Source organism: Dasypus novemcinctus, chromosome 14 (assembly GCF_030445035.2).
Source record: "Dasypus novemcinctus isolate mDasNov1 chromosome 14, mDasNov1.1.hap2, whole genome shotgun sequence".
Classification (NCBI taxonomy): domain Eukaryota; kingdom Metazoa; phylum Chordata; class Mammalia; order Cingulata; family Dasypodidae; genus Dasypus; species Dasypus novemcinctus.
Window position 1 is genome coordinate 83,406,644 of NC_080686.1, and position 26,402 is coordinate 83,433,045.

The 26,402-nt window shown below is 38.4% G+C and overlaps 1 protein-coding gene and 1 pseudogene across 3 annotated transcripts in view; one reads left to right on the forward strand and one right to left on the reverse strand.

Moving 5' to 3' along the window:
• Positions 1–251: 251 nt before the first annotated feature.
• The window catches only part of TAF2 (TATA-box binding protein associated factor 2), a 137,133-nt gene continuing 110,982 nt past the window's right edge, over positions 252–26,402 (reverse strand). For 2 of the 3 annotated variants that reach the window (XM_071208011.1, XM_058275961.2), the window contains exons 23-27: positions 18,547–18,776; positions 17,064–17,219; positions 16,485–16,590; positions 9,031–9,153; positions 252–1,674 (exon numbers count right to left, since the gene is read on the reverse strand). In XM_071208011.1, the coding sequence (XP_071064112.1) occupies positions 1,412–1,674; positions 9,031–9,153; positions 16,485–16,590; positions 17,064–17,219; positions 18,547–18,776 (878 nt within the window). In that variant the 3' untranslated portion in view covers positions 252–1,411. The remainder of the gene's footprint in view (positions 1,675–9,030; positions 9,154–16,484; positions 16,591–17,063; positions 17,220–18,546; positions 18,777–26,402) is intronic. The other variant, XM_058275962.2, reaches the window with a different exon arrangement.
• On the forward strand, positions 4,628–5,153 carry LOC139436424 (large ribosomal subunit protein eL6-like; annotated as a pseudogene).

Below are 26,402 nucleotides of genomic sequence, written 5' to 3' on the forward strand. Positions count from 1 at the left end.
CAAGTGCACTGCTTTCCAATTCCTGAACATGTCTGCTTTCCTCCACACCTCTGAAGATAATGTTTCTTCTGGGAGAGAACATGACCCTTTCTCTGTCTGTTGAAATGAGTCTTCCTAATTGGGCCAGCTAAAATCCCACTTATTCACAAAGCTCTCCTCAAACTTTGTGGATGTATATTATACCTACACACACCAATACCAAAAGATATAAACAGGTACTAAAAGATATAAAAAGATAAAAAGGCAAAATGGTCAATTAAAAATTTATTTATTAAACAAGTTAAACACAACTAAAAGTATATTTAAAAGTTCTAACATTATTGGATTCCTTTTGAAATATCTATTTGGAAAGAAATATTTTGTTAAGCTTTCAAATGATAAGGGAAATGATAAAATAGGTAAGAAAAACATTTTTTCAACAAACAAGCACACAGTAAACTGAGAAATAAAAATAGAAACACACTACCATACAAACTGTTAAAATATGAAAGCATAGCATTCCATATGTTTTTAAATGCGTTTGGCATATGTTCACATGAGGGCCAAATTGTCTATGTCTGAGTTAATAAATAGTATATAAACTCACCTTTTTAAGGTACCATACTTTTGAGTTTTGTAGAAATGATTTTAGAAAGAATGTGTTGGGTTATGTAAATACTTTTAAATTGTCCAGGTTTAGCAAAACATATTTTACATATAAACATATTCACTTATACTTAATGGGGAAAAAAGCTGCCTCAACAATTACAAAAAATTTAAACATCTTGATTTGAGAACAATTGTGGATTTGAAAATTCTGATAAAATTCCAACATAATTGCTGAATGGTGTTATCAAAAGGACAAAATAAAATATAATGTATTCTCATTCAAAAATTTTGATGCTTAGTTTCTATGGTTAACCCAAAAAAAAACAGTGCAACAGAGAAGATTACTATAGAAAAGCTTCTGTCTTTTTAGTAAGTTCAAATAATGTTATACAATATCTTACTGGAAAGAGGGGTTTCACCACAGATTTAGCAGTTCCTTCTATTTAAAACAACTCTGCCTCATAACATCCATCAAAGGCTGTAAAACAGAATTGACTTTGGCAGTACACAGAGAGTGTGATGTAAGTGGAGACTGCCAGTGGATATGAGGGCCTTTATGAAGTGAAGTTTGTTCTGTATGTGTGTATAAGTGTATTTTAAAGAGGAAATGGGATGAAATGGTTTATCCAGAACTATAAGACACATTTTCCTAATTAGATCTCAACTGTATAAATAATGTAAATCAAATGTTTGCAATTTAAATGGATTCTGAATTTCTATGAGGCAACTTATTTTCCCATTCCTTTTATCATTCTTCCCAGAGGACAAAGCTTTACTTATATACATTCTTCTGGATACTGAAGGAATGGTCTTTGTCCCTTCCTCAGTCTGAAAGGGAAGGAGAACGAATAGACCTGCCACTGGCAGGGCTGGAGAAAGTAAAAGGCTCCTTGTCCTTTTCTTTACTATCATGCTTATGCTTGTGTTTATGCTTATGCTTATGTTTCTTCTTCTTCTTCTTGTGCTCGTGATGGTGGTGGTGATGGTGGTCACTGTGTTTGGAGGAGGTAGATTCCTTGGTAAACACTGAGAGTGGAGTTGCTGATGTGGGATGTATACTCAGCTCCAAAGGTGACTGTTCTTTACCTTCAAGATTAAAAAAACACAAATGAATTCTTGTTGGTAACAAGGAAAGTAAAACTAAAAAGGGAGCTGATGATAGCACAGGAAAAAAAGGGATCCTTAAGTGTTTATCACTTCTACAGGAAGAATTAATTTCAGTTAAATGTGCCACTATATAATTTTAGTTTTACATTTTAAATGAACTAGCACGAATACGTTTCTGATTCCATAAATATGGGAAAATAGGCAAGTACCTAACAGAATACATAGTCAGGTGATAAGGAGAAATAATACGAAATTTTAAAGCCTCATGAACAAATTCTTTGCATTCCTATCTCATTATTTAGTCATTCTACATCAAGAGACTTTGCAACCTTCCAGATGGCAATCCACACTCCTGGGAGTCTGAGATCTTCTGTACTTCTATACTGAGAGAAGTCTCAGTATCTAATCCCAAACACCTACCAAGCCACTGAATAGTATTTTAACAGCAGAAAATCTAATAAAACCTAATATTTATCACTAGAAACCTGACCAAATTTATCAGGCATATCCATATAACATAATACAATAGATAAAAAAAAAAAAGATGTCCGTTTAGTTATGCTGATATACAGTGTTCTCAAACATACATTGTTAACCAGCATTCCAGAATGCTCATTAGTGCAAAAAATAAAAGTTATATAAATCTTTTTTAAAAAGTGATTAAAAATTCTCAAGTCTTGATTTAGAAGTAATGGATAAGGGAAGAAAAGATAATTCATATTTTAAATAGTTTTTCTAAAAAGATACCACAATTTTATAATCTGAAAAAAAAATACTGGGAAGCGGATGTGGCTCAAGCAACTGGGCTCCCATCTACCATATAGGAGGCCCAGGGTTTGATATCCAGGGCTTCCTGGTGAAGGCAAGCTGGCCCACACGGAGTGCCATCCCGTGAAGGAGTGCCAGCCAATGCAGAGAGTTGACACGGCAAGATGATGCAACAAAGAGACACAGAAGACAGACAATAAGAGACTTAGCAGACCAGGGAGCTGAGGTGGTGCAAGAGAATGATCACCTGTCTCCCACTCTGGAAGGTCCCAGAATCGGTTCCCAGAGCCGCCTAATAAGAATACAAGCAGGAAAGCAGACTTGGCCCAGTGGATAGGGCGTTCGTCTACCACATGGGAGGACCGCGGTTCAAACCCCTGGCCTCCTTGACCCATGTGGAGCTGGCCCATGTGCAGTGCTGATGCGTACAAGGAGTGCCGTAACACACAGGGGCGTCCCCTGCGTAGGGGAGCCCCACAGGCAAGGAGTGCACCCATAAGGAGAGCCGCCCAGCGCGAAAGAAAGTGCAGCCTGCCCAGGAATGGCACCGCCACACTTCCCATGCCACTGACGACAACAGAACGGTCAAAGAAACAAGACGCAGCAAACAGACATAGAGAACAGACAACCGGGGGAGGGGGGAGAATTAAATAAAATAAATAAATAAATAAATCTTTAAAAAAAAACAAAACCCGGGCCTCCTTGACCCGTGTGGATCTGGCCCATGCACAGTGCTGATGCGCGCAAAGAGTGCCATGCCATACAGGGGTGTCCCAGCGTAGGGGAGCCCCACACGCAAAGAGTGCGCCCCATAAGGAGAGGCGCCCACCGCGAAAGAAAGTGCAGCCTGCCCAGGAACGCCGTGCACACGGAGAGCTGACGCAGCAAGATGACGCAACAAAAAGATTCCCGTGCTGCTGACAACAACAGAAACGGACAAAAACAAGAACACACAGCAATTGGACACAGAACAGACAACTGGGGGGGGGGGGCGGGTTAAGGGGGGGATATAAATAAAAATAAATCTTAAAAAAAAAAGAATACAAGCAGACACAGAAAAAAACACAGCGAATGGACACAGAGAGAAGACAATGGAGGGAGGGGGAGAAATAAATAAATAAACCTTAAAAAAAAAAACCCGATAAAACAAACTTAGGTACAGATTCATTCACAATTCACTTTATCAGATCAACTCATTAAAAAAGGAAGAGCTGTGAAGCAAACAAATAATTCCAGCAAGATTACTGAGAATTTTCAAATTACTAAAAAGAATAAATTAAGTCAGACCACAATTTTCCCAGAAACAAAGAACAATTAAAGTAACAGTGAGGCTTACCTATTTACTAAAGTGCAGCTAACTGACCCCAATAAAATGATAATCTTTTCATTAATTCAAAGTGAATTTTTCCTAGCCAAAGACAAATGTGAACTATAATGTATGATAAAAGCAGCAAAACTGATTTGATTATCTTAAAACTCATTATAAATACATATTACCAAAGCAGTCACAGGAAAGACGAGTTTGCCAAAAGGTATGCATTAAAATGAAAATCTAAAACAGAAGGCAACACAGTACAGTGCTTATGAGTATACATTCTGCAGGCAATCAGCTCTGGGTTTGAATCTCATTTCTATTATTTATTAGCAGTGAGATTTAAGGCTTGGGCAAGTTACCATAAACTTTAAAAAGCTTTATATTCCTCAAAGGTAAAATAGGGTAACAATATTTTTCACACAGTAACTGTGAGGGTAAAATTAACTACTTCATGAGAATATGCTTACCTATGTGCCTACTAGTATCACCCCTCAGGAAATGTTCACCATCACCATTTAATAAAAAGCACAGCTCTTTCCCTTCTTGCAAGATGTAAAAAAGCTGAGAAGCTGACAGTCACTAAGGAGTGGCAAGGTTGAGAAGGGTAGCCTTAAGACCAAAATGTTCAAGCAAGGGAAGCCTCACTGCAGCCGTAACCTGGTCCTGGTCAGAGCAATTAGCAGATATTTCTGATCAGTAATGTATTCAAGAAAGGTCATGTACAAGAGGAAGTATTTTGCAGCTAAATCCAGGATTGAAAAGAAAAATGAGAAGGTTCTTCTTGCTACTGTTAAAAAACCCACTGATGGTGACAAAAAAGGAGGTACTCAAGTGGTTAATTTTTGCAAAATGCCCAGATATTATCCTTCTGAAGATGTCCCTCAAAAGCTGCTGGCAAAAAACCCTTCAGTCAGCATGTGAGAAAGCTGCAATCTAGCATCACTCCCGAGACCATTCTGATTATCCTCACTGGTTGCCACAGGGGCATAAGAGTGGTTTTCCTGAAGCAGCTGAGCAGTGGCTTGTTACTTGTGACTGGACTCCTGGTCCTCAATCAAGTTCCTCTGTGAAGAACACACCAGAAATGTCACTGCTACCTCCACCAAAATTGACATAAATGGTGTGAAAATCCCAAAGCATCTCACTGATGCTTACTTCAGTAAGAAGAAGCTGCATAAGCCCAGCTTTGCAGGAGGGTGAGATCTCTGACACAGAGAAAGAAAAATACTAACTTACAGAACAGCACAAGATTGATCAGAAAGCTGTGGACTCACAACTTACGACAAAAATCAAAGCTGTTCCTCAGCTCCAAGGTTACCTGTGTTCTGTGTTCTCTCTCACAAATGGAGTTTATCCTCACAAATTTGTGTTTTAAAAGTGCAAAGAACTAATAACTGGTACTTAAAAAAAAAAAAGCATACCGGGAAAAGTCAGAGACCTATCTGCTCACTGGCTACTGATCACAAGCAAAGAAATGAAAAAGATGGCCATTAGTTCAACATTTATTCATTGCCCAACTATTTAAAGAATAGCACCATGTTGGGCACATGAAGGGAGGCAATATTAGACTTTTGAGTACACAGCAGTACACCAAGCCCAAGAGTGCATATATAATAAATGCTTACTTTTTTCATAAACCAAAAGGATACCAGATCTTCTACTCCTTACCTAATGGTATGGTTTTTTAAAATCCAGTTTTCCCACCCTGAAACAGCAAATCCCATTTCCACATATCCCCTTATCACCGCTTAAAATATATGGCTCTTAAGTTTTCATCTAGTATAGGCAATACATATTTGTTTCTCTATCTTTCCTAAATTTTTGCTAGATCTACTCCAAGGTGATAAGAAAGTGTAATTTCCTTCCCATGTCCGTTCCAAATGAATTAATCAGATGTGGGAGATGTGAGTTTACTTTCATAGCAGCTTAACAAGGTCATACATAGAATCTCTATTAAGAAAACGGTAATATATATTACCATACTCCTGACTGACACGCACACATTACACATGTAACTTCTCATGTCATTTCAGCAGTTTACAAGATCCCTAGGAATTTGAGGCCCACCCAAGTTTAGGAACTACTCATTTTTAAGCCAAATAAAGCCCTTTTAGTGACCTAAAATATATGTCTCTATTCTAAAAAGTAGACAATTCAGAGAAAAGATATATATAATAAATCATTGCGCTATAATTTTCCTATTTCACGTTATATGGAAAGAACAAAACAGATGGTCAAAATTTTGTTGTCCTATCATAAAATCTTTCCTGGAGATCTAATAAAGAACATCATGGATAAGAGTTAGCTGCAGTCAATTTAACAAATGAAAAACAAACACAAAGAGGTACTTAATATAAACCTAATGTGGAAGCTTTTCAGTCTATCTGGGAAAAGTGCTAATAACTGACAGTGAGTAACAGGTCAATTCTATTAAATTAATTCATATTAGGTGTATGTTACATGAAATTTGAAATTTCCATTAGGAAAAGTGTGAAGTCTGTTGTTTGGATTCTTTAGATCACCATTAAAAATTTATATATATATGGTATTAAACTATACCATTATAATTTAAGGAAAAAAAATTAAAATATGTTTTTCATACTAGATTTTCAAAGAAAAGAAAAACCTCTGACTCAGCAAGCAAGCTTCCTTTTTTTTTTTTTTAAAGGATTTCATGCACCAGAATAGTCCTTCTCTGAGTTACCTAAGAAGGCCTTACATAATCATAATACAGCAGCCCTAGGTAGGCAGCTGCAGAAAACTTTCCTCTGCTTCCCCACAAAAAGCACTAAGGATTTCTCTGCTATTTATTCCTCTCTCTTCTCCTCTTTGTCAATGCAGTGCCTGCAGTAACCTGGGCGACAGACATGCCAATTCGGTACTCTTTCCTCATATGCAAGGAAAGAGAAAAAAAAACCCATTCCTTTTTTATCCCTCCCAGATGAGGCTTGCAACACATTCCAGGGCACCCCAATTCCCAATTATCCCTTGGTCTCCAGGCTCTAGGACTCCAACTCGGCTCATGAATAAAGGGAGCAGGGACCCCAAACCAAAAGCTGTGGACCTAAGTAGATAGCATAAATGAGGAAGCAGACTACTGGGTAAGAGGGATCAATGAATTGGAAAGCACACGCCCTGCTAAAAGGGCCTCTCAGTTCCATTGGTATTTATGGAAAGACAGCACTAATACTGCTAATTCTTTTTTGAGAAAAGCCAGAAATCCAGATTTTTATGTGTAATCTCTTGATTTTTAAATATTGCCAACCAGTTCAAAATTTTTATAAGCCTTATATGGACCAAAGAAAAGATGTCCTGGCTGGATGAGTTGAATGTGATCCCAAAATCCCATTTGTGTCTAATTTAGAATCCCTAGAGACTTAACAGAGGCAGAGGTCACAGCTTCCTTCACCACTGCTCTATGTCTTCCCTCCTAAATCCCCAATTACTGAACCCAAGCCCACACAGTCACGACAGTAGGAGATTCCCAGCTCTTGCTTGAAGGCAGAAAGCAAGGAAATTCCTGTTTTTACTGCTGACTACACTTGAGTGAGACAAAAATTGTGCTTCTGACTTCTCAAAAGTTAGAGCTCTGAGTGCACCTTCTCAGAAACATTGTTACACACAGTGGCTAGAGCTGATACTTCTATTCAAGTCTGGTATGAGTTAAATGGGTTTTTGGTGGTCTAGTTTGGGGAAGTAACTATCAAGTATAGCACTGTATCTATGGAAAACTGCATTCAGAATTCCAAAATAAATACTGACATAAGTAAACATGTGGAACACCACCTTTGTAAAATGAAGGTTTTCTAATTCTAATAAAATCATTGTTGAATCATAAGACTTGCTCAATGGTGCATATGTCAAGTGGTTTGAAACTCTATAAACTTTATTATCTTAAAAATGTAGAAGATTCTTCATGTCTAATAAAATTTTAATATGTATAATGTTAAACTAAAATTATACCAAAAATAATAAAAACAACGAAGAGAACACACAACTGATAAGGGCCAAGAAATGTCAAAACTCACTCATCAAAGTGTTAAAGCTTTCTGTAGATGTGTTACAATAAATGTACACAGCACACAAAAATATAACCAAACAATAGTCTGGGGTCTCATTAAAACAAAACATTTTGAGGTTTTGTTCTTACATGAAGCCTCTTATTAATCATACTTGATTCCTCAGTTTTTCAAATCAATAAACAGTACTCTTCTGTTTATACAATGTAAAACATGGTTTATATAAGCAAAATCCATCAGCTGGAATATAACCAGAAGTTCAGATTTTAAAGTCTGACTAATGACTTTTGGAAAAGCTTTTCCTTAATATTGTTTTTGCTTAAATATCTTGTTTTTCACTCTTGTACCTTCAAAAATTGAAGACCAAACTTTTGTTTCATGGTAGTTCAACATCAAATGTTTACTGTCAATTTGAATTATAATCTTTCCTTTATAAGCAACAGAGGAACAGAATAAGCAGAAGGTAATAGAAAATAGTGGAAGAGGTAACAAACACATCTGAACTGAATTATCTTTCATAAACTTGAAACCAATTAGCATGAAATAATTTAAATAAAAGATGGAACATTTTAAAGTTCCTAAGAATGCCATCAAGTTATCATGATTGGATCATCAATACTATAATTTCCAGAGGGGGAAAGGAAGTGGTTGGCTTTTGTGTTTTATAAAACAGATTTGATGGATTTCTATTGCAGTTAGTATGTGTCATATTAAAATATTCTTAGAAAAAGTGGGAGTGGAGGTGGCTCAAGCCATTGGGCACCCCCTCCCACATGGGAGGTTCTGGGTTTGGTTCCCGGTGTCTCCTTAAAAAAAAAAAAAAAAAGATGAACACACAACAAACAGACACAGAAAGCTGCCAGCAAGTGGAATCAGGTAGGAGAGAAATAAATAAATAAAATAAATCATTAAAAAAAAGAAAAAGCACTGTGGCAAAGAACAAAATGTTGATACAACAGATATTTTTAAATGACAAAATGAGGGATGATTCCACACCCCATCATCTATCTTTCAGTTATTTCCAAGTTTTATATAATTGGAGTGCATTATTTTTGAAATTGAAAAAAAGTCTAATTTAAAATAGCCTTTAAAATTAGATAATATAAAATCAATGTGCTCCAAGATCTGTATTTGGTAAGTTTGGTTTTTGGGCTTTTTTCAGTCAATGAAGTAACTCCATGAAGTTCAAAGATTTGTTCTTGAGGAAAAAAGAAAAAAAGAAAGAAAATTTACCTGATCCTTTACGAGTAAGTTCCATACTCCACTGGGGTTTTGTGGTAGGTGTGCCATCACAGCCTGATGAGTGCTGGGGTATTAAGGCAGCTCGAGAGCTAACTGGCCGATATTTTGAGAGGCCTAAAATGCCAAACAAAGGAGGAAAGGGGAATTCATTTTTGTTTCCCAAAAGAAGAAAAAAGTTTGATAGGTTTTCTTAGTTAACCTTAAAACCACAAGCAGTTCAACCACAGTAAAATTCGAATAATATAAAGCATTTTATTTTAAAAACTGTAGCAGTTTGATATAATTGATGAATTCCAAAATGAAATATTGGATTATGCTTGTAATCTGATCTGTACCTGGGCATGATTGAGTTATGATTAGGGCATTGAGTCCCTACCCCTTGGCAGGTGGGGACTCAGAGATAAAAGGCATGGCAAAGAAGAGAGCTGAAGACTTTTGATGTTGGAGTTTTGATTTTTGAGTTTGATGCTGAAGACTTAAACTGGAGCCCTGGGAAGTCAGCCTGCAGAGGAAAGAGAAGCCAGCCCAAGGAAGAAAGTAACCTTGAAGCCAGAGTAAAGCAAGCCCCAAGGACGTAGGAACCCAGGAAGCCTGAACCCTCGCAGACTTCGGCAGCCATCTTGCTCCAAATAGACTTTGGTGAGGAAAGTAACTTACGCTTTATGGTCTGGTATCTGTAAGCTCCTATCCCAAATAAACATCCTTTATAAAAACCAATCAATTTCTGGTATTTTGCATCAGCACCTCTTCGGCTGACTAATATAAAAACCAATGTAGATTCCACTTGATTTCATCCTTTGTCATTGTTCTCAAATACTTAAATCTAAAACAGCATGCATTCAAGAGAGACAGTAAGTTTGAGTGGCATATTGAATATTTAAATTAGATTTTATATACTAGGGCAGGAACACTGTCATATTTTAAAATATTTAAAATGGAACTTTACATAAAATAAAGTTAACCTGCTTCTTCCCAAACTTACTAATAAGTTTCTTTAAAATATTTTATCAATGGATAAATCAAAATAATTTAGGAATTACCAAAGACATTTAAAACTGGAAATTATTTAATGGTGTAAGGAGGACAGCACTGATCCAGAGCAAAAGATTTGGATTTTGATTTCAAACTCATCAATGAATGGATATATGATCTGGGCAGGACACTCTATCTCTGTGTTTCAATTCCATCATCTGTCACTTGAATAAAGCACTGTTGTAGAGTGGTTAAGAACAACAACCAGGAAAAGTTCCAATATTTGGGTCTTAGCCCTGAATCTGCCATTACTTGTGCATGTTATCTAGAGCCAAGTAATTTAACATCTCTCCACTCAAGTTTACTTATCTGTTTAAAATAGACTAAATAGATAAATAATTGTTACGCTGTCTTACAGGTATAAAAGCCAAAGAATTTATGGACTCTCAATTTTCAAATGTATCTCTTGGGGCTTATTTTCTACCTGAATCCAATTCTCAAACTCTACTAGATTATTCTAGATTACTCAATAGTGAAAGCAAAGTTTCATAACTATAAGGGGAAAAGAAACACACAAAAAAACCAAACATACAAATAAAAAAGCAGATCAGGGTGGGTGAGGGTGAGAGAACTTTACAAAATTTAACACATAAAAACAAACAAACAAACAAACCCAAAAAACTCACTTAGAAGTAAAGATCATAAAAGATAAAGACAGGAAGCGGATGTGGCGAAGTAGCTGAGCTTCTGCCTACCACATGGGAGGTCCATGGTTTGGTTCCCAGTACCTCCTAAAGAAGACAAGTAGGACGGTGAGCTGACAGGACGGGAGAAACAGCAAGATGACACAACAAGAGACACAGGAGGAAAGAAATAATAAAAGACACAGCAGGGAAGGAGACTTGGCCCAATGGACAGGGCATCTGCCTACTATATGGGAGGCTTGTGGTTCAAATCCCGGGCCTCCTTGACCCGTGTGGAGTTGGCCTGTGTGCAGTGCTGATGTGCGCAAGGAGTGCTGTGCCACGCAGGGGTGTCCCCTGCACAGGGGAGCCTCAAGCGCAAGGAGTGCGCCCCATAAGGAGAGCTGCCCAGTGCGAAAGGAAGTGCAGCCTGCCCAGGAGTGGCGCCACACACACGGAGAGCTGACACAAGATGACGCACCAAAAAGAAACACAGATTCCCAGTTCCGCTGATAAGGATAGAAGCAGTCACAGAAGAACACACAGCAAATGGACACAGAGAGCAGACAACTGAGGGAGGGCGGGGAATCTAAAAAAAAAAAAAGACACAGCAAAACAGGGAACAGAGGTGGCTCAAGCGACTGGCACCTCCCTCCCACATCAGAGGTCCCAGGTACAGTTCTGGTGCCTCCTAAAGAAACAAAGAAGACAAACAGACGCAGCAAATGTAAACAACAAGGAGGTGGGGAGAAATAAAGAAAAAAATCATTTAAAAAAAAAAAAAAAAAGACAAAGGAAAGGCAACGTACCCTGGGGTATGAATAGGCTTTTCAATAAAAAGCAACATAATGTAACCCATAATGGAACCATGGTTGATAGCCATGTTTCAATACCTGTACAACGCTGTAGCAAATGTAACATTCATGTGTAAAAAGGTCTTTGTGGGGAAGTGGGAAAGGATTTGATGTTGGGTATAGGGGAGTGTCCTATACTATATGTGACTTTACTCTAACCTAAAACGTTTTTGAAGATATAATAAAAAAATATAAATAAGTATGTAGACATTGAGGAAGAAAGAGAAGGGATTGCCTTACCAGTGTACATACTGGGCAACACCTATTACAGTGATGAAAAGCAAAACGGCAAAAAAAAAGTTTTATGATATTTTTCATTTTTTAATACTCCAATATATTTTTTTAGTTTTTCTAAATTATGTATTCTATTTCTAATCTTTAAATCTGTCATTACTATTTCATTTTCCTACTAATTGAATTTGGCAATGTATTAGGTTTCATTTTTGAAGAAGTTTTGGATCACAGAGGGGTTCAACTATGGCTGGGGAGGAGCACTGGTGTGGGATGTCATTGATGAGGGATACATGGGTGGGAAAGATTTCTCTAGGGCATGCATATATGGTATACAGATATGTTCGGATGTTCGTTGGGTATTGTCATAGTGGACAGTTACACATGACAACTGAGAGAGTGCTGAGTTCCCATCCTAGGGAGCTCTGTTGCATTCACCAATGGAACAGCAACAATCCTAAGTGCAAAGGCAAAGACCACTGAAGAAGAACGGTCCAGTGATGGGCCCTTGATACTGATGATTATTCTTATGAGCCCGTGTGCCTGAAATTTCAACTAGGTCTAGAGCTGTAGGGTGCCTAAGAATTACCTCTGGAGAGCCTCCATGTTGCCACTCTGTAAGCCAAACTCAGCATGTAAATAAATGCATTACCTCCCCCCAGCGTGGGACATGACACCCAGGAATGAGCTTCCCTGGCACCGGGGGATTATTACCATAGCACCAGCTGGTGATGCAACTAAAAAAGACCTTGAAAAAAGGGGGAAAGAGTAAAGACAAATGAGTTTATATGGCTAAGAGACTTCAAAATGAATCAGGAAGTCATCAGAGGGGTCGCGCTTATGCATGTCAGCAGGATCCCAGAGATAGTCAAGTAAATACAACCTCAGGTAGAAGTGCTACTGAGGGCTACAGAGATACCCAGGTCCCATGGTCATGGCAGTTGGCTCTGGAGTTCAGTGCCTTGCCAGTGGGCCCTACTTTGGATTTGTGCTCCTGAGTGTGAAGGAGATGGACTCAGATGTGACCTCTCTACACATCCCTCTTCTGTCACTTTTACTGAACCTGTGGTTGGTGCTGGGGTTGGTATATGCTTAGAAGACTTGAGTCTCTAGACTGTCCATGTGCCAGCTGGGATCTGAGCCTCAGCAGAGTTGTGACACCTACTCTCCAGTTCATTGGACTTACCCAGGTCAGCTAACAGGGAGGTGAGGATGGTCAACCACCACACCAACTGCAAGCAGGAGAATCTCATCCATTAGCCATGTGAGATCTAAGCCCCCTCTCGATTTAGAGGTGGAGTGGACATCACCATCCCAGGGTCCTCAGAATGGAGGAATAAAATATGGATTAGAGTGGACTTACTGGTATTCTACTATAGAATTACTGTGATTCTAGCAATGGAAGAAAATGTATCATTGATGTGGAGACACTGGCCACAGGAGTTGCTGAGGGCAGGGAGAGGGAAAAGAGGTGTGATATTGGGGCATTTTCAGGACTTTGAGTTGTTCTGAATGATATTGCAAGGACAGATGCAGGACATTATATATCCTGCCATAACCCACTGAATGGACTGGGGGAAAGTGTAAAATACAATGTAAACTATAATCCATGCTGTGTAGCAGTGCTCCAAAGTGTATTCATCAAATGCAATGAATGTGCCACAGTGATGAAACAGTTTGTTGATGTGGGAGGAATGGGAGAGGGTGGGAAATGGAGTATATGGGAACCTCTTATTTTTTAATGTAACATTTTTTGTGATCTATGTAATCTTAAAAGAAAAAAATCCCTCATCCAGGGGAAAAAAAAAATGCATCTGGAAAAAGACCTTGATCAAAAGGGGGAAATATTAAATACTAACGATTTTTTTTTTAAGATTTATTTTTATTTATTTTTCTCCCCTTCCCCTACCCACCCCCCACCCTGGTTGTCTGCTGTGTGCATTCACTGTGTGTTCTTCTGTGACCGCTTCTATCCTAATCAGTGGCACCAGGTATCTGTGGTTTTTTTTTTGCGTCATCTTGTGTCAGCTCTCCATGTGTGCGCACCATTCTTGGGCAGGCTGCACTTTCTTTCGCACTGGGCAGCTCTCTTTACGGGGTGCACTCCTTGCACGTGAGGTTCCCCTATGCGAGGGACACCCCTGCAAGGCAGGGCACTCCTTGTGTGCATCAGCACTGTGCATGGGCCAGCTCCACACGGGTCAAGGAGGCCTGGGGTTTGAACCGCGGACCTCCCACATGGTAGGCAGACACCGTATCCATTGGGCCAAGTCCGCCTCCCACTAATGATTTTTTATGGCTAAGAGATTTCAAAGTGAGTCAGAAGGGAATTCCAGAGGTTATACTTATTTATGCATAGCTCAGCAGGATCTCATTGATCGATACTATCTCAGCAGGATCTGACTGCCATAGTAAACAGTGCCTCAAACAGTGGGGCTCCTGAGAGCTCTAAGAGACATCCAGACACTATAAACAGGGCAGAAAAGCTCAGGAATTTGGCACTATGTCAATAGGCCTTACTCTAGAATTTATGCTCCTCAGTGTTAACAGAGTTAAACTCATTTATAGTTTCCCTACTCATGGCTCTTCTACTCCTTTTATTTAAACATATAATTAGCACTGTACTTGTTAGTTAATATCCCAGAGACTTAAATCTTTGGTCCATTCATGTGCCAGTTGAGACGTGAATCTCAGCAAAGTTGTAACACCTACTCTCCAGTTCAATGGACTCACTCAGTACAACCAACAAAGAGATGATGATGAACAACATCTATCCCAAGTAACCAAGAAGGTCTGTAACTGCAAACAAGGTAGTTCCATTCATCTATCCCATGGGATCTAAGCCCCCTCTTAATTAGAAATGGAGTGGGCATCACCATTCCTAAGTCCTCAAGATTGGGGAATGAAAAATGGACTAAAGTAGACATAATTATTCCATAACAGACATTATTATTTCAGCAATGGAAGAACTTTTCTGATATAAAGGCAGTGGCCAGTAGAAATTCTGAGGGAAGGGAGAGGAATGAAGAGGTGTAATATGGGGGAATTTTCAGGACACTTGAATTGTTCTTCATGACATTGTAATGACAGATACAGGCCATTATATATTTTGCCATAACCTAGAAAAAGTGGTAAGAGTGTAAACTATAATGTACACTATAGTTCATGGTTAGTAGCAATGTTTCAATATGTCTTCAACAATTGTAATAAATGTACCACACTAATGAAGGATATTATTGCGGGAAAGCAGGGCACGGGGAGACAGAGAGGTATATGAAATCCCCTGTATTTTTTATGTCACATTTATATAATCTAAAGCTTCTTTAAAAATAAAAATTAAAAAAGAAAAAGAAATAGGAATGGGGGTAAGGGTGAGGAAGAACAGACATACTCTAAATAAAAGAAATGCATGATAAAGTAAATCTGAATTATTTTGTAGTTATTCAAATAATAAGTTTCTTTTAATTAGAGCAATGACAATAAAATATTGCTATGACAGAAAAAATTATGAAAAATGAAAATTATTGAATTGTACTTCATGTGTCAATGTGGATGAATTTTAGAAATATGTTGAGTGAAAAAGCAAGTCATATTGAGTATCATACTATTTTCATAAAATTAAAAAACCAAACACAAATAAAAATATACGATCATATGTATATATGTGTGATATATTATAAAGAAAAGCCAATAGAATGACTAAAATGATTAAAAGAAAATTTAAGGCAGTAATTACTGGTGGTACAGGGAATGGAATCTGGGAAGAAGTACATTGGGGATCCCATGGCATGACATGGCGTATATGCTGCACATGGCTGACAGGCCCATAGATATTTGTTTTATCATTATATTTCATAACTGTATGAAAATTACATCAAATCCTTTAAAATTTTAAACAATTCCAATGGCAAAAACTGTATATTACCTTAGAAAAGCAATATGCCAATGTGTATCAAGTGCTATGAAAAGTTTCTGAAGACAAGTAGCTCACAACATAGCTCACAGTTCTTATCCTAAGAACATAACTTGACAAAAAAGAACAAAAGCTTCTGCATGAAGACAGTCTGTGCAGAATTATCCATATAAATAAAAATTAGAAACAACCTGAATATCTATTAATAAGGAAAACAGCAAGATAAATTATAGCACATCAATTTTAGGTGGTATTTTTAAACAAAAACACGATGCTTAGAGATGCATGCAAAAATCTATATGATACAAAAAAATAAATAAAACAAATAAAACTAAAAAAAATCTATATGATACAATATTATGTGTAAAAATAAAGTAGTTATGTTCTGGGTAGCATTAATTTAGTCAAAAAATTTTTAAAGGATTTTTAGGCACATTATTTTAAAAAGAGCTAGTATTTCATTTTGAAGTTAAATCTACCACCAAAACAACAACAAAACTAAAGTTCCTGTAAGGAATCTGATGAATGGATATTTTTAAAAATTCAGAAGTATTCCAAATATTTAAAAGGTTCCAAATGATGTAGAAAATAAAAAGAAACATTTTTTTTCTTTATGCTTTTGCTTATATATGTTATAAACGCATACAATCTAATATTTTATACTGGGTACTTATAAACTATACACTTGTTTAGACACTTGTTTATTTCAAAATAATGCAACATGCCTTAGAATAGTGTTACCATGTTAATTCCTTCCATCATCCCAGTGAATTTCAGGACACTAAATCTTACCTGGAGTAGAGGGCCTTTCCAGCATGTTTAAATGATGGGAAATGAATGCCTGGCTATCATGAACAGTATCCATATCAATCTCCTCCTCATCTTGAGAATTTGAAAACTAAAAGACAAAAAAAGGGGGGAGGGGTGAAAAGAGCATCACTTTATGCCATTATCTTAGCTCTGAGGAAAGATAGCAGAGAAGCCATAGGATATGCCCCCAAATAATCTTAAAAGGAAAAGTAGTCTCTTTTCCTCAAAAAATACTAAAGGAATGTGGTTCAGTCCCCAAAAGAAGCTGTCTGGAAATTATTGGAAATGTAATAATAACTAAAACCTATTCCTATGTTGTAGGAAGAAGCAGTGAGCTGTGTTGGAATATACACACATAGTTTACTCCCCCAAGTAGAGAAGAAATCTGTGACAGAAGTTAAACAAATTGGATTGAATGTCTTAGATGGACATTTGGGTCTTTTATGATTCAATCTGCCCCATGTATTCCTGCTAAAGAAAAACCATTGCAGTATTCAAAAAAGAATTACAAGAAGGTGAATATCCTACACTGTTAATACAGGTTTAACCTGTATTTCTTACTCTGATTTTGAGTTTGACTTTACTGCTATCCTCATTCTTCTCCAGTATTTGACCAGGTTCTAGAGGGGACCCCAGTGGTGTATCAGCCTTCCTCTTCACTCCCTGCTGATGAGATGATCTATTACATGATGCTTCTCTGGCAAGGTGATCATCTTCCTGCGGTAATATTCAAGATCAAAATTAGATTTTGGAAGACAAGTAGCTCATATTGTAGCTAAAACTAATAGCTAAAGCAACCATGCAGATTAAAGCATGCCCAGGGCCTAAAATTTATCAGCCATGGGCTTAAAGTAAATTTAACCTTTTCCTGTCTGCTGATCTTTTTTGGGCAGGGGTGGAGGGCAGGAAAGTGGTAGATGGAGGAAGCATTTCCTTAGATAGGATATGTTTAAGTGAATTTTTAGAGTTTTCCCAAAAGAATGTTTTTTGATGTCATTTTTCCTCTTATCCTGGGGACTCCAAGCGTGAACGTGGACAACAAATGAACATTTATGGGCAAGAATACAAGCATACTTATTTTCACACGTTTATAAACATTCAGATCTGAAAGAGATCTTCAATGAGACATTTTTCTTAAGAAATGATTTATTTTACTACTTCATAATCCAAAACTCCAGGATATACTTTAAATTTACAACAAATAAGTAAAATTTTACTTCAGAAAATCTAGGCGAATACGTAAATTTAAAATGACTATTACTAACTACATAGTTATAAAGTGTCAAAACACCAGTAGGGAATTGCCAGGCAAGTTATTTGGTCTAAATATTGGTGAAAAATGAAGCTTCGAATATGGAGGACATTTTGTCATAAATAAGAAAATCCTCTCTGCAAATTTTTTCTGTAAATTACAACAAAATGATCAATTCTATGTATCCTAGAAGTCCTTCCACAAAAAGGCAGGTAACTTTATAAGGCATAGCTAGAAATAAAGGTTTTTCTAAAGGCTAACGTATACACACATAAATTAAAAATATAATACCCCATCCCCACCCCTATCAGTGTATTACTCATTCATCTGGCTATTCATTCACTCAGTTATTCAATTCAACAAATGCCTGCCAGGTACTTATCATATATTTAGAATTTGCTGAGTATTACACAGAGTAGCACTGAAAAAGGATGGGGCCCTGGTGTTCAGACAGCCTACTACTAAGTTGGTAATCAATTTTAAATAAGTAAAATATTCATTCCAATTTTCTGCTACTCAAAGCTGAAATTCTACACTCAAGTACAAAAATAATGATGTCGTCACAAAGGACTAAATGGACTAGTAGCACATCATTTGTTAAGTGCACCTATGCAGCTGTCAGCAGCACTTTATAAACTGTAAGGTGATAAACAGATGTAAGCTAACATTTTTTTAAATGGTACTCGAAACTGTGTTAGTGGCTATAAAATTCAACAGTTCAAAGGAAGCAATTCTCTTCTTTAGATAGGTCTATATAATAAAACAACATCTTCTGTAAAATGTGATTCTTACAATGTTCTGAAATCCAACTAGCTGTACATGACTGTTTGGATTATTCCCAGCTTCTTGGTTGCTTGCCCCTGCCTCTGGAATTATGGTAGGATTCAACACAGCTTTTTTCTCCTTTAGATTAAGAACCAACCCAAGCTCTGGCAAGGGTAAGCAGGAAGGTCTACTGAGGCCAAAAAGTGTGAAGTACAAGTCAACAGCACCACACCGTAACCTCCAGTCATGTGAAGTACCTAAAAAGTAAATAATAAAGAAATAAAAATCAATATGCACATTTATCCACACATTTTAATTGTTCCAGAGCCTGTACAAAAGGAAGGGATGATAGGATTACGATACTTACAAGGAACTATCTACTTTCCCAGAATCTTCTGGCAAACTCTCTACTCTAAAGATGCATTTTAGTACAGATACTTAAATAGTTACAGTAACAAATGTTGGTGAATGAAATAATAAATTTTCTAATTTGAGAAATTTCATTATCAATTTTTCTTAGAAAATGAATAATAGATATTAACTGAAAATCTAATACTTCAAAAACAGTATTTTTTCTGGCTTTATATCTTTCTTTAATTCTTTCCTCTTCATAAACTATTCCAAATTCACTCCCTTTTCATCTTACCTGATTTTCTTCTTTAAATAATAGCTGGTTAGGAAGACAGCACTTCATGAGTTTTCAACTCTACTTATTACTTTCATTTAGGTTTAAATTACAGTAAGAAACTGTACAACTACCTGAAATAACACAATTCTAAAGTTGGACTTACTGCAAATGAGAAAAATATTTTGCCAAACCTTCGTATTTGTATTGTTACACTAAGGATTTATTTTTTAAAAATAACAGAAATAAGCAAACCACAGGGATGGCAACATGTAATAAGGCATGCATTTAACCAGAAGACAACTGCCCAGGAAGAATTTCAATTAAACTAGTTGACAGACTAGAGGCAAAAGTTCTTTCATTATCTCTAGGCCTGTGTTTTCACCTTCAAAATAAGAAGTTTGGTCTCAGATCATACCTCCCCACTTAGCAATGACAGATCAGAGCTTAAGGATACTGGACTCTTTCCTACTTTCCTTTTCTTCTTAGTAGAACACTCCAGGTAGAGGCTGCCATCAAACAGAATTAGCCAACAAGCTGAAACTTGTTACCTAAGGTTAGATAATCTCTATAGTTTTCCATCTTGGAGAAGGACCCATGAACACTTGAATGTATATCCTGCTGTTTTGGGGTGCAATGCTCTATAGATGTCTGTTAAGTCTAGTTCATTTACCGTATTATTCAAGTTGTCTGTCCAGACGTTCTATCCAATATGGAGCGTGGTATATTGAAGTCTCCAACTATTACTGTAGAGACATCAATTTCTTCCTTCATCTTTGCCAGTGTGTGCCTCATATATCTTGGGGCACTAAGGTTAGGTGCATAAATATTTTGAATAGTTATTTCTTCTTGTTGAATTGCCCCTTTTATTAATATATATTCTCCATCCCTTATAATGGTTTTGCATTTAAAATCTCTTTTGTCCAATATTAGTATTACTACTCCAGCTCTGTTTTGGTTACTATTTCATGGAGTATCTTTTTCCAACCCTTCACTTTTTACTGGTTACATCCTTACATCTAAGATGAATCTCTTTTAGACAACATATACATAGCTCATATTCCTTAATCCATTCTATCAGTCTGTCTTTTGATTGAGGAGTTCAAGACATTAACATTCAATGTTATCATTGTAAAGGCATTTCTTACTTCATCCACTTTGACCTTTGGCTTTCTGGAGTTATATCATTATAGTCTATCTTTTTACTCTAATATACTTCATTTCTACACTCTTCTCCAAGTCTCTCACCCTTATTTTTTCCTTTCAGGCTGCAACACTCCCTTTAGTATCTCTTGTAATTCTGGTCTTTTGGTAACATATTCTATCACCTTTGTTTGTCTGTGAAGACTCTGAACTCCCTTTAATTTCTGAAGGATAGCTTTGCCAGATACAGAATTCTTGGCTGGTAGTTTTTCTTTCTCAATACCTTAAATACATCATACCACTTTCTTCTCTTCTCCATGGCTTCTGATGAGAGGTAGGCACTTAATCTTATAGAGTTTCTCGCTATATGATGTTCTACTTTTCTCATTTATTTCCCCTCCCTCCCCCAACTGTTTTTGCACTCACTGTCTGCCTTCCATGTCCATTCACTTTGTGTTCTTCTATGTCTGCTTGTCTTCTCTTCAGGCACCAGGAACTGATCCTGGTACTTTCCGGAGTAAGAGACAGTTGCTCAATCTCTTGTGCCACCTTAGCTCCCTGGTCTGCTGCGCCTCTTATTGTCTCTCCTCTGTGTTGTGCCATCTTGCTGCACCAGCTCTCCATGCAGGCCAGCACTCCGCATAGGCCAGATCTCTGCTCAGGCCAGCTTGCCTTCAGGAGGAGGCCCTAGGAATCAAACCCTGGATCTCCTATATGGTAGACAGGAGCCCAATCGCTTGAGCTGCATTCACTTCCCCGCTCTTCTCTTCCTGCTTTCAAAATCTCATCTCTGACACTCGTCATTCTTAATAGGTGTTTCAGGGTAGGTCTGTTTGTGTTTATTCTGTTTGGAGTGTGTTGTTTTTCTTGGATATTGATACTTGTCTTTCATTTGGGTAGGGAAGTTTTCAGTCATTATTTCCTGAAATATTATTTCTGCCCCTTTTCCATTTTCTTCTCCTTTTGGGACTCCAATAATGTGTATGTTTTTTTCGTTTTGTGTTGACATTCAACTCCCTGAGACCCTGTTCCATTTTTTCCATTCTCTTCTCTTTCTGTTCTTCTCTTTTCCAATTCAGATGTTCTGTCATCAAAATCATGAATTCTCTCTTCAAGCAGTTCAAATCTGCTATGTGCCTTTAATCTATTTTTAAAAAACATTTACTTCCCACCACCCCCTCCCCACTGTTGTTTGCACTGCTGCTCTCTGTTCATTGTGTGTTCTGTGTCTCTTTGCCTTCTTCTTTTAGGAGGCACCAAGGACCAAACCCAGGACCTCCCATGTGGGAGGGAGGCACCCAATTGCTTGAGCCACCTCCACTCCCCACTTGCTGTATCTCTCACTATGTCTCCCCGTTGTGTCATCTTGTTGCATCGGCTTATTGTGTTACATCGCTGTCTTGTTCATCCTTCGCAGAAGGTGCCAGGAACCAAACCCAGGACCTCCCATGTGGTAGGCGGGCACACAACTGCTTGAGCCACATCCACTACCCTCTAATATATTTTTAATCTTATCTATCATGTCTTTCATTCCCATAAGGTCTGTTACTTTTCTTTGCAGACTTTCAAATTGTTCTTTATGCTCACCCAGTGTCTTCTTAATATCCTTTATCTCTTTAGCCATATTTTCTTTCAATTCTTTAAAATGATTTAGGAGAGTTGTGTGATTATCATTGATTGTCTTAAATCCCGAATTTCTTCAGGATTTTTTATTTGTTCCTTTGGCTGGGCCATTTCTTCCTGTTTCCTAGTATGACTTGCAATTTTTTACTGATGTCTAGGCATCTGATATGTTGAATTTATGCTGATGGACAATTTCTCTCTTGCCTATTATTATTTTTTCACAGTTCTTTGACATTTGGTTCAACCTATCCTAAGTCTTTAAAATTGTTCAGCTTAAGTTACCAAAGTCATGACAGGGACTCATCAGTGGGGCACAGACTTTCTCCTTGGGGTGGGGTAGAGAGAGCTCTAAAAGCAGTGTCTTTCCATGTGACTTCCAGTCCCACCAGCAGATGGCACTCATTGGTACGCCTTTCTGCAGAGGTGTACCCCTCTCAGTTTTCCTTTGTTTTTGTCTGGTCAGATCTGAGATCCAAAGCAGGCTCTGCTGGCCAAATTCACCATAGAAAAGTCCCCTGATGACCCCCCCTCCTTTTCCTTGTAACAGCTGACAGGGAGTAAGATGTCTGCTTCCCTTTCAGTTGGCTGAAATGAGCCAGGGGTTTGACCCCCACTGAATATCTCAGGGGTGGGGAAGGGGAGCCCTTCACAGCTGCCAGGAGGTTTAGTAACTCAGTTTGTTGTTTCAGTTTCTTTGTCTCTCTGTCTCTCACCCTCCTGGGAGTTGTGAAGAACTGTCCGGGTCTGCTGACTCTAAAGCAGGTCCCTCAGGCAGCCTTTGGCTCTTTTCTCCATTGTTTTTGGGAGAGCTAAGCCTTATCCGCCTAATCCAACCTGTAGAGTTGTAGACTATGGATGTAAAATGATCTAGAGAACTGAAAATGAGTTAGTAAAAGATATGTAGAAAGTTTTCTGCATGAGAAAAATAAACCTTACCAATACTTATTTTGACAAAAACTGTGGCTTCAAAATAATATATATAGTATTTATAAAAAGAAGAAACAAAAAGAAGAATTTGCTATAGCAAATTTGGGCATCATAAATAATTAAAATTATGATTTCAACAAGAAATACTAGAGTAAGTAAATAAATTATAATCTAGTAGTGTTTCTATTTTTTTTAAACATTTTTTATTTATTTCTCTCCCCTTCCCCCCCACCCCCAGTTGTCTGCTCTCTGTGTCTATTCGCTGTGTGTTCTTTCAGGTCCACTTGTATTCTTGTCAGTGGCCCTGGGAATCTGTGTCTCTTTTTGTTGCGTCATCTTGCTGTGTCAGCTCTCCAAGTGTGTGGCGCCACTCCTGGGTAGGCTGCACTTTTTTTCGTGGGGCGGCTCTCCTTATGGGGCACACCCCTTGTGCATAGGGCTCCCCTACACAGGGGATACCCCTGCATGGCACAGCACACCTTGCGCGCATCAGCACTGTGCATGGGCCAGTTCACCACATGGGTCAGGAGACATTCTATCCGCTGAGCCAAATACGCTTCCCTAGTAGTGATTCTGAAGAGACTTACTCTTAGATATGTACAGATATGCACTGTGCTAGAGATTGTCATGCTATACTGCCATCTAACAGCTATCAGCATTTCTATTTGAGACATCTTTAATTTTGCTACTGTGTGACGAAGTACAGATATAACTTTGTTAGACGGAAGAAAAAGAGGCAGGGGTTTCCTAAAGAGGATCAGGTTTCTATGTCATAAAAACTACTGAGAAACTAGAAATGAAAAGGATGGTAGAGTGAAGGAAAAGATTTTATACTGGAAATCTACTTCCCTTCTCTGGAATATGCACGTCTGGGCACGCCAATGGTCTGAAATAACTTTTTCTTTATAGCCATTCATTATTCTCCTACTCAAAGCATTTTATAATTGTAAAGGTTCCATAAAGGGAAGATTATCAAACTCCTGAGCCTTTTATCAACAAAGGCTGGAGTGGCTCAACTCTCTGAGGGAAGGGAAGAAGCTCTGTCAAGGGAAAGCAATAAAGATTCTTTGGCAACCCAAAGAAGCTAGCTCTGTACAGATGCATGTAGCAAGAAAAAGAGTAACCCTTGGGCATTTTATCACTATCAGTTTAAGGATACATTTATACCACTTAGAAAAAAACTAAACATTGAGCAATTCCACCTAATTATGTGGGCTGCAAATAACCATCCTGAACTTTTCCAGGACTGTGGCTGACATCAAAATTAGTCAGGTGATTGCGAATTTCTTAAAGTTTTTTATATCTTAAAAATTATTTTAATATTAAAAAGCAAATGGAAAATGCAGTCTAAGGAAGTAAGCTTAAGGATGATTAGGCAGCACAGCTAATGCTGCTGAATGCCTAAACTTCCAGAATGTGGGTTTTATTTTTAAAGACGCTTTTATTACACAAAAGTTACATCAAAAGTGTAGGACATTCCAATGTGAACACATATTGAAGCACTGCTACTAAGCATCCTCTATATTTTACATTATAGTTTACACTTTACACCACACAATTTTTTAGATTTTGGCAAAATGCATAATGGCTTGTGTTCATCTTTGCAATATCATGCAGAACAATTTCAATGTCCCCAAAATGCCCCATGCTACACCTATTCTTCCCTTGCCCTCTGCTCAGAACCTCTGGTGACTACTGTCTTATATACCAATGTTACAAGTTCTTCCATTATTAGAATAACAGTAAGTCTATTTTAGTCCACAGTTGCATTCCCCCCTTATGGTTGTTCATTACTCGGTCTTGAGGATTTGGGCATAGTGATACCCACTCTGCTTCCGAATGAGAGGGGGACTTAGATCCCATGGGGCAGACGAATGGAGCTGTCTTTCTAGTTGTTGTAGATACTCTATTTTCTGGGATACGCTTTTGTTAGTTGTCCTGGGGGAGTCCAATGAACTAGAGTTGGTGTTGTCTTTAACTCTGCTGAGATTCAGGGCTCAACCAGCATATGAATAACCAGAAGATTTAAGTCTATGGGACATATATTTAATGAGTATAGTGCTAATTACAGGTTCAAATAAAAGGGGTAGAAGAACCATGTGTAGGAAAATTATAAGTGAGTCTAATTTTGATACACTGGGGAAATAGGTTATCATATATTGCAAAGTAAGGTCCACCAACGGGGTGCCAATTTCCTGGGGTTGTCTGCTCTACCTATAGTGTCTAGATGTCTCTAGAGCCCTCAGGAGCAACCCCTGCTTGAGGCATTGTTTACTGTGACAGTTAGTGAGATTCTCCTGAGAGGTACATAAGCATAACCTGTGGAATGACCTTCCAACTCATTTTACAATCTCTTAACCTTAAAAAAATAATTTGTATTTAATATTTCTCTCTTTTGGTCTAGGTCTTTTTCCAAATACCTCGCTAGTTGGCACTTGGTAATAATTCCTCAGTGCCAGGGAGGCTCATCCTCGAGAGTCATGTCCCATGCCAGGGGAAGGTAGTGAGTTTATATGCTGAGGTTGGCTTACAGAGGCCACATATGAACAACAAGGAGGCTTTCAGGAAATAATTCTTAGGCAATATATATTAATAGACTAAGTTTCAATATCACAAGAACAAGGTTCATAAGAACAAACATCAATTTTTTTTAAGATTTATTTTTTTTTTTTTTTTTTTTTTAAAGATTTATCTTTATTTATTTAATTCCCCTCCCTTCCCCTGGTTGTCTGTTTTCTGTGTCTTTTTGCTGCGTCTTGTTTTCTTTTGTCCGCTTCTGTTGTCGTCAGCGGCACGGGAAGTGTGGGCGGCGCCATTCCTCGGCAGGCTGCTCCCTCCTTTGCGCTGGGCGGCTCTCCTTATGGGTGCACTCCTTGCGCGTGGGGCTCCCCTACGCGGGGGACACCCCTGTGTAGCACAGCACTCCTTGCGCGCATCAGCACTGCGCATGGGCCAGCTCCACACGGGTCAAGGAGGCCCGGGGCTTGAACCACGGACCTCCCATGTGGTAGACGGACGCCCTAACCACTGGGCCAAAGTCCGTTTCCCACGATTTATTTATCTATCTCTCTCTCCTCCCCCACCCCTGGTTGTCTGCTCTCTGTGTCCATTCGCTGTGTGTTCTTCTGTGACCACTTCTATCCTTATCAGCGGCACCAGGAATCTGTGTTTCTTTTTGTTGCATCATCTTGTTGTGTCAGCTTTCTGTGTGTGTGGTGCCATTCCTGGGCAGGCTGTACTTTTTTCGCGCTGGACTGCACTCCTTACAGGGCACACTCCTTGCACGTGGGGCTCCCCTATGTGGGGAACACCCCTACGTGGCACAGCACTCCTTGCTCGCATCAGCAGTGCCCATGAGCCATCTCCACACGGGTCAAGGAGGCCTGGGGTTTGAACCACGGACCTCCCATGTGGTAGACGGATGCCCTAACCACTGGGCCAAACATCAACATTAAGAGCCTGGTGTACTGGTCTGTTCTCCTTTGCTGGGCAATGTCCATGTACTCTAGAGATTCTTGCCACTCTATTAGAGAATGCAGCAGGATTCTCCAGGAAGGGAATTCAA